This window comes from Phocoena sinus, chromosome 5, assembly GCF_008692025.1.
Source record: "Phocoena sinus isolate mPhoSin1 chromosome 5, mPhoSin1.pri, whole genome shotgun sequence".
In the NCBI taxonomy this organism is placed as follows: Eukaryota; Metazoa; Chordata; class Mammalia; order Artiodactyla; family Phocoenidae; genus Phocoena; species Phocoena sinus.
The window spans coordinates 46,922,211-46,931,301 of NC_045767.1; the positions used below are offsets into that span (position 1 = coordinate 46,922,211).

General features: G+C 39.1%; 1 protein-coding gene across 1 annotated transcript; it reads left to right on the forward strand.

Annotated features, from left to right (window-relative positions):
• The first annotated feature begins 5,505 nt into the window (after positions 1–5,505).
• Positions 5,506–7,255, forward strand: LOC116753930 (ethanolaminephosphotransferase 1-like). Its single transcript, XM_032631970.1, is given in 3 exon segments — positions 5,506–5,565; positions 5,833–6,434; positions 7,168–7,255. Coding segments are annotated over 3 exon segments (750 nt in total).
• Positions 7,256–9,091: the final 1,836 nt, after the last annotated feature.

A 9,091-nucleotide genomic window follows, 5' to 3' on the forward strand; every position in this document is an offset into this window, starting at 1 on the left:
CTCTAGGAGGTGGGTCAAAAAGGATCTGGCTGTGATTTATATCAGAGAGTTCTGCCTATGTTTTGCTCTAACAATTTTATAGTGTCTGGCCTTGCATTTAGGTCTTTAATCCATTTTGAGTTTATTTTTGTGTATGGTGTAAGGAAGTGTTCTTATTTCATTCTTTTACATGTAGCTGTACAGTTTTCCCAACACGGCTTACTGAAGAGACTGTCTTTACTCCATTGTATATTCTTGCCTCCTTTATCAAAGATAAGGTGACCATATGTGCATAGGTTTATCTCTGGGCTTACTATCCTGTTCCTTTGATCTATCTTTCTGTTTTTGTGCCAGCACCATACTTTCTTGATTACTGTAGCTTTGCAGGATAGTCTGAAGTCAGGGAGCCTGATTCCTCCAGCTCCATTTTTCTTTCTCAATATTGCTTTGGTTATTTGGGGTATTTTGTGTTTCCACACAAATTGTAAAAATGTTTGTTCTAGTTCTGTGAAAAAGCCAGTGGTAGTTTGATAGGGATCGCACTTAATCTGTAGATTGCTTTGGGTAGTATAGTCATTTTCACAAAGTTTGATTCTTCCAATCCAAGAACATGGTATAATCTCTCCATCTGTTTGTATCATCTTTAATTTCTTTCATCAGTGTCTTATAGTTTTCTGCATACAGGTCTTTTGTCTCCTTAGGTAGATTTATTCCTAGGTGTTTTATTCTTTTTGTTGCAATGGTAAATGGGAGTGTTTCCTGAATCTCTCTTTCATATTTTTCATCATTAGTGTATAGGAATGCAAGAGATTTCTGTGCATTAATTTTGTATTCTGCTACTTTACCAAATTCATTGATTAGCTCTGGTAGTTTCCTGGTAACATCTCTAGGATTCTCTATGTATAGTATCATGTCATCTGCAAACAGTGACAGTTTTACTTCTTCTTTTCTGATTTAGATTCCTTTTATTTCTTTTTCTTCTCTGATTGCCATGGCTAAAACTTCCAAAATTATGTTGAATAATAGTGGTGAGAGTGGGCCTTGTTCCTGATCTTAGAGGAAATGGTTTCAGTTTTTCACCACTGGCAATGTTGTTGGCTGCGGGTTTATCATATATGACCTTTACTAGGTTGAGGTAGTTTCCCTCTATGCCTACTTTCTGGAGGGTTTTCACCATAAATGGGTGTTGAATTTTGTTGAAAGGTTTTCTGCATCTATTGAGATGATTATATGGTTTTTATCCTTCAAATTGTTACTCTGATATATGACATTGATTGATTTGCGTATATTGAAGAATCCTTGCATTCCTGGGATAAATCCCACTTGGTCATGGTGTATGATCCTTTTAATGTGCTGTTGGATTGTGTCTGCTAGTATTTTGTTGAGGATTTTTGCATCTATGTTCATCAGCGAAATTGGTCTGCAGCTTTCTTTTTTTGTGACATCTTTGTCTGCTTTTGGTATAGGAGTGATGGTGACCTCATAGGATGAGTTTGGGAGTGTTCCTCCCTCTGTTATATTTTGGAAGAGTTTGAGAAGGATAGGTGTCAGCTCTTCTCTAAGTGTTTGATAGAATTCACCTGTGAAACCATCTGGTCCTGGGCTTTTGTTTGTTGGAAGATTTTTAGTCACAGTTTCAATTTCAGTGCTTGTGATTGGTCTGTTTATATTTTCTATTTCTTCCTGGTTCAGTCTTGGAAGGTTGTGCTTTTTTAAGAACTTGTCCATTTCTTCCAGGTTGTCCATTTTACTGGCATAGAGTTGCTTGTAGTAGTCTCTCATAATCCTTTGCACTTCTGCTGTGTCAGCTGTTACTTCTCTTTTTTTATTTCTAATTCTGTTGATTTGAGTCTTCTCCCTCTTTTATCCTGATGACTCTGGCTAATTGTTTATCAATTTTGTTTATCTTCTCAAACAACCAGCTTTTAGTTGTTTTTTATTTTTTACAGTACACGGGCCTTTCACTGTTGTGGCCTCTCCCGTTGCAGAGCACAGGCTCCGCACGTGCAGGCTCAGTGGTCATGGATCACGGGCCCAGCCGCTCCGTGGCATGTGGGATCTTCCCAGACCGGGGCATGAACCCCTGTCCCCTGCATCAGCAGATGGACTCTCAACCACTGCACCACCAGGGAAGCCCCCAGCTTTTAGTTTTATTGATCTTTGCCATTGTTTCCTTCATTTCTTATTCATTTATTTCTGATCTGATCTTTATGATTTCTTTCCTTCTGCTAACCTTGGGTTTTTTTGTTCTTCTTTCTCGAATTGCTTTAGGTGTAAGGTTAGGTTGTTTATTTGAGATTTTTCTTGTTTCTTGAGGTAGGATTGTATTGCTATTAACTTCCCTCTTAGAACTGCTTTTGCTGCATCCCATAGGTTTTGAGTCATTGTGTTTTCATTGTCATTTGTTTCTAGGTATATTTTGATTTCCTGTTTGATTTCTTCAGTGATCTCTTGGTTACCTAGTAGCATATTGTTTAGCCTCCATGTGTTTGTGTTTATTACAGTTTTTTTTTTTTTTTTTTTTTTTTTTTTGCCTATAATTGATATCTAGTCTCACAGCATTGTGGGCAGAAAAAATATTTGATACGATATCTATTTTCTTATATTTACCAAGGCTTGATTTGTGACTCATGATATTGATCTATCCTGGAGAATGTTCCATGTGCACTTGAGATGAAAGTATATTCTGTTGTTTTGGGGTCGGTGGATTGTCCTATAAATATCAATGAAGTCTATCTGCTCTAATGTGTCATTTAAAGTTTGTGTTTCCTTATTTACTTGCATTTTGAATAATCTGTCCATTGGTGTAAGTGTGGTGTTAAAGTCCCTTACTATGATTGTGTTACTGTTGATTTCCCCTTTTACGGCTGTTATGGCTGTTAAAATTTGCCTTATGTATTGAGTTGCTCCTATGTTAGTTGCATAAATATTTACAATTGTTATAGCTTCTTCTTGGATTGATCCCTTTATCTTTTTGTAGTGTCCCTCTTTGTCTCTTGTAATAGTCTTTATTTTAAAGTCTATTTTGTCTGATATGAGAATTGCTACTCCAGCTCTCTTTTGATTTCCATTTGCATGGACTATCTTTTTCCATTCCCTCACTTTCAGTCTGTATGTGTCCCTAGGTCTGCAGTGGGTCTCTTATAAACAGCATATATATGGGTCTTGTTTTTCTGTCCATTCTGCCAGTCTGTGTCTTTTGGTTGGAGAATTTAATCCATTTACCTTTAAGATAATTATCGATATGTAAGTTTCTATTACCATTTTCTTAATTGTTTTGGGTTTGTTATTGTAGGTCTTTTCCTTCTCTTCTGTTTCCTGCCTAGAGAAGTTCCTTTAGCATTTGTTGTAAAGTTGCTTTGGTGGTGCTGAATGCTCTTAGCTTTTGCTTGCCTGTAAAAGTTTTAATTTCTCCATCAAATCTGAATGAGATCCTTGCTGTGAAGAGTAATCTTGGTTGTAGATTTTTCTCCTTCATTGCTTTAAATATGTCCTGCCACTCTCTTCTGGCTTGCAGAGTTTCTGCTGCAAGTTCAGCTGTTAACCTTATGGGGATTCCCTTGTGTGTTATTTGTTGTTCTTCCCTGTTGCTTTTAATATATTTTCTTTGTATTTAATTTTTGATAGTTTGATTAATATGTGTCTTGGCATGTTTCTCCTTTGATTTAATCTGGATGGGACTCTCCATGCTCCTGGACTTGCTTGACTATTTCCTTTCCCATGTTAAGGGAGTTTTCGTCTATAATCTCTTCAAATATTTTCTCAGTCCCTTCCTTTTTCTCTTCTTCTTCTGGGAACCCTATAATTCGAATATTGGTGCATTTAATATTGTCCCATAGGTCTCTGAGACTGTCCCCAATTGTTTTCATCTTTTTTCTTTATTCTTCTCTGTGGCAGTTATTTCCAGTTTTCTCTCTTCTGGGTCACATATCTGTTCTTCTGCTATTGATTCCTTCTAGAGAATTTTAAATTTCATTTATTGTGTTGTTCATCATTGTTTGTTTGCTTTAGCTCTTCTAGGTCATTGTTAAATGTTTCTTATATTTTTCTCCATTCTATTTCCAAGATTTAGATTCATCTTTACTATCATTACTCTGAATTCCTTTTCAGGTAGACTGCCTATTTCCTCTTCATTTGTTTGGTCTGGTGGGTTTTTACTTTGCTCCTTCATCTGCTGCATATTTTCTCTCTCTTCTCATTTTGTTTAACTTAGTGTGTTTTGGCATCTCCTTTCACAGGCTGCAGGTTCGCAGTTCCTCTTATTTCTGGTTTCTGCCCCCAGTGGGTGAGTTTGGTTCAGTGAGTTGTTAAAGCTTCCTGGTGTAGTGGATGGGGTTGGACATTGTCCTTCTGGTGGGAGGGTGCATCCAGTGGTTTGTTTGAGGGAGTCTGTGAACTTAGTATGACTTTAGGCTGCCCGTCTGCTAATGAGTGAGGTTGTGTTCCTCTCTTGCTAGTTGTTTGGCGTGGGGCATCCAGCACTGGTGTTTGGTGGTCTTTGGGTGGAGTTGGTTCTTAGTGTTGAGATGGAGATCTCTGGGAGAGCTCCCACCAATTAATATTACATAGGGCTGGGAGGTTTCTGGTGGTCCAGCGTCTTGGACTCAGCTCTCCCACCTCAGAGGCTCAGGCCCGACACCCCATCAGAGCACCTAAACCCTACCAGCCACATAGCTAAGAAGAAAAGGAAGAAAAAATAATGAACAGACAGAACCCCAAGACAAATGGTAAAAGCAACACGAAGCAGACAAAATCACAAAAAGAAAAATATACACACACAGTCACAAAAAGAGGAAAAAAAGAAAGGAAGAAAGCAACGAAACCAATATACAAACTACAAATGAAAACAATCACTAAAAACTAAACTAATATAAACATGAATCTAAAACCAAATCAAACACAGAAGGCAAACCCCAAGTCTACAGTTACTCCCAAAGTCCACTGCCTCAATTTTGGGAACACCGTTGTATTCAGGTATTCCACACATGCAAGATGTATCAAGCAAATTGTGGGATTTAGTCCACTGCTCCTGAGGCTGCACAGAGAAATTTCCCTTTCTCTTCTTTGTTCACATGGCTCCTGGAGTTCAGCTTTGGTTTTGCCCCTACCTCTGCCTGTAGGTAACCCTCAGGCATCTGTTACCCACCCAGACAGGAGTGGGTTAAAGCAGCGCTGATTAGGGCTCTCTTGCTCACTCAGCCCAGGGAGAAGGAAGGGTAAGGTAGTCATAATTGTGATGCGGGGACAGTCTGCGGTGGCAGATGTCAGCGTGTAGTTGCAACAGCCTGAGCTATGCCCTATGTTCTCCCACAGAATTTGGCCTTAGATCATGAGACCCTGGCAGTGGCATGCTGCACAGGTTCTTGGTAGGGTGTGGGTAGTGACCTGCGTTTGCACACAAGACTCTTGGTGGCAGCGGTGGCAGTAGTAGCTCTCCTTTGCCCACCTCTGGGGTCCAAGATGATAGCTGCAGCTCACGCCCATCTCTGGAGCTCACTTAGGCAGTGCTCTGCCATTTGTGAGCACATGGAGCAGGAAGCCCCTCTCCTTGCGCACTTGAAACGATGGTCTCTTGCCTCTCAGCAGGTTCAGACATTTTCCCGGACTCCCTCCCGTCTAGCTATGGTGCACTAGCCCCCTTCAGGCTCTCTTTATGCAGCCAACCCCAGTCCCCTCCCTGGGGTCTGACCTCTGAAACCTGAGCCTCAGCTCCCAGCCCCCACCCGCCCCGGCGGGTGAGCAGACAAGTGTCTCAGGCTGGTGAGTGCTGGTCAGTGCTGATCCTCTGTGCGGGACTCTCTTCACTTTGCCCTCTGCACCCCTATTGCTGCACTCCCCTCTGTGGCTCTGAAGTTCCCTACTTGGCTGACTCCAAATCTGATAAATTTTTCTGGCTTTCTGCTGGTTGTGTTCAATTTTCTGCTTATGGCATACTTTGATCCCGACTTTTATGCTTCAGTATCAGGTCACAAGCATGTACCTGATTGGGTTTGGATTGTAGTGGGCATCCTCAACTTCGTAGCCTGCATTCTTGATGGTGTGGATGGAAAGCAAGCCTGTAGAATCAATTCCAGCACCCCATTAAGGGAGCTTTTTGACCATGGCCTGGATAGTTGGTCATGTGTTTACTTTGTTGTAACTGTGTATTCCATTTTTCGATGAGGATCATCTGGTGTCAGTGTTTTTGTTCTTTATCTCCTGCTCTGGGTAATTTTATTTTCTTTCATCCTGTCCCACTGTGAAAAGTATAACACAGGGATTCTTTTCCTGCCATGGGGAAATGACATTAGCCAGGTGACTGTTTCTTTTGTCTACATAGTGACTGCGATTGTGGGAGTTGAGGCCTGGTATGAACCTTTCCTGTTTAATTTATTTTATAGAGACCTATTCACTGCAATAATCATTGGTTGTGCATTATGCATGACTCTTACAATGAGTTTATTAAACTTTTTCAGAAGCTATAAAAATAACACCTTGAAACACAACTCAGTCTATGAAGCTGATGCTAGCGACCCAAGCCTAGCTGATAAAAAAGGACCATGTTGGTTTTGTTTTTAAAAGGAATATATATGTAATCTAAGTTGACCAAATGAAGTTAAATTTTATGATTTTCTTAGCACTATTAAGATATAAAACTCTCCTTGTAAATTTGAAGGTAATTTGAAAGGAGTTGCTGGAGTTCAGCATGAGAAATGTGAAAACTCTAACCAACCTACTAGAAAGTATAACTGAGAAAAGTAGAGAGAAGAAGGAAGGAAGGAAGGAAAGAAGGAAGGAAGGAAGGAAGGAAGGGAGGGAGGGAGGGAGGGAGGGAGGGAGGGAGGGAGGGAGGGAAAGAAAGGGCTAGATGGGATGATATTGAGTAATACATGATTATATACTTTTGGCACCTAGATACACCCATTCCCAAAGGAAGCTATATCTCCTAGGCTTTTCATTTATACGTGTCATTGAGTTTCTTGTTTTATTAAGGCTGTTTGATACTCTTTAATTTGCATTTTAAGGAATCTCAATTTCTTGGAAAAGACTGGAAAACTGAGATGAAACTGGAATGCATTTGTTTGAGACAGGGAAATATTCCAAAGTGAAACAGATAATAAGTGATACGAAGAGATTTTACCAACAATGTTCTCATGCTGAAACCCATTGCACTTTGGAATTTGGGGTCAAACAAAACTGTGTGCAAATCTTAAATCCATTACTTACTTACAGGCTATGCAGTCCAGCTCAGAGTCTAGCAGCACATAGAAGGTGCTTAATTAATTATATTGAATAAACTAATAAATAAATGAATTATATTGAATAAACTAATAAATAAGTGGGTGAATAAACTTGGCAAGGTTACCTAACTCTCTTGTAGGAAAAAGGCTATGGGACTATAATGTTGCATTGTAATCTAAATGTTAAATTCCATGCAATTCCTGAGCACAATACAAAATCTACAATAGCTTCCCTTCGCTACTTCCTAGTGATAAAATTGAGTGAAAATGAACATATCCAGGACAAACTGAAAGAAAAAAAGAGAGAGAATGAAAGAGAAAGAGAGAAGGGGAGAAATAGAAAAAGAAAGAAAGAAGAGAGGGAGGAAGGGAGGGGAGAGAGAGAGATAGAGAGAGAGAGAGAAAGAGAAGGAGAGAGAGAAGTAAATCCTTTGCAATTTAACTAAATTTCTGAAAGAGGTTTGCATATAACCCTTACATTGGGTTTAACAACCTTCTAGAAATGCCTTTTACCCACTTTATCTTCAGTCACTGACTACCTCTGGGCATTGGTTTCTATAGATAGTATTCAGAAAAGAAACCACTTTATGATATGAGTAGGATTCATATCCTTTGCCATAAGGGAAGTTGATATGATATTTTGTCAAAAGAATTCATCTGTATGCACCATCACTATTCTCCAAGGGAGTGATTGCTGTGCCGCATAGCAAATTTTACAGGCTACAGACTGACAAGATCAGAAGGAAAGTGCCAAAATGGAAAAGGTTACCATAGGTATCAAATAAGATGTCACCCTGATTAACATATACACAGGTTTGTGATACATTTATAGAAAATATTGCACTTGGGGAATTGCTTTATGTGAAAATTTCTGCAACAACCTGGTTTCATCATTTTCTGCTGGCAACCCATATTTATAAATTATTTTTCACAGAACAGTTGTAATATTGCAAAGTATACATGTCTCAATTGTGCTCTTAAAATAACTAGTCTTGGAATTGGAAATATACAATTAAACATAAAACTAGGATTTTAATAGAGTGGAGTTAATTTAGAAGATTTTAACCAGCAGCCTGGGATAGGCAAGAATTGGCCACATTTCACTTCTTATAATTGACATAAAGAAAGAATAAAGAACTTCCTTCCTGAAGTGGCAGGCCAAGTCTTGATGCATTCCTTTGCTTTCTGGAAGTTTATGTGTGTGTGTGTGTGTGTGTGTGTGTGTGTGTGTGTGTGTGTATATGCTTTTTGAAGAGTTGGGAGGAGTCCAGGGGCTTTGTAGGACCCCAGGTTCAGCACTTATATATATACATGTGATTCTCCCTGCAACAGCAATAAGTGTCACTAAAACTCATCACAGTAGCTTTGCATTCTCACAAGTGGCCATTCTATGCTTTAGCAGCGTGTTTCTTCAAGTATAATCCCAGGACAGCCCTCTTCACTATCACTTGGAGTGTCTGTTTAAATTGTGTTTCCTGAGCCCCACCATAAACCCATGTCATTTCTGGTAGGGCACTGGAAGAATGTGCAGTGGGAAATTTGCAATTTGAAAACACCTACCATAAACAACACAAAGTAGTATACTGCAGTGACTAAGGGAAGATATTAGAACCCAATTGCCTGGTTTCAAATTTATTTTCCACCAGCTAGCTATCAGTTGTGAAACACTGAGCAAGTTACTTATCTTCCTTGTACTTCAATTTCTTCATCTTTAAAATAGGCACAGATACATATTATATAACAATACCTAAATTACATATACGTTGTTAAAATTAAATAAATTGATAGTGTAAACAGCTTAGAGAAATGCTAAGCTCCAACGTTAATCAATATTATTTTAGAGGTTACCAGGTATAGAAATGATCTTAACTCATAAGGGCTTTCCCAAATTC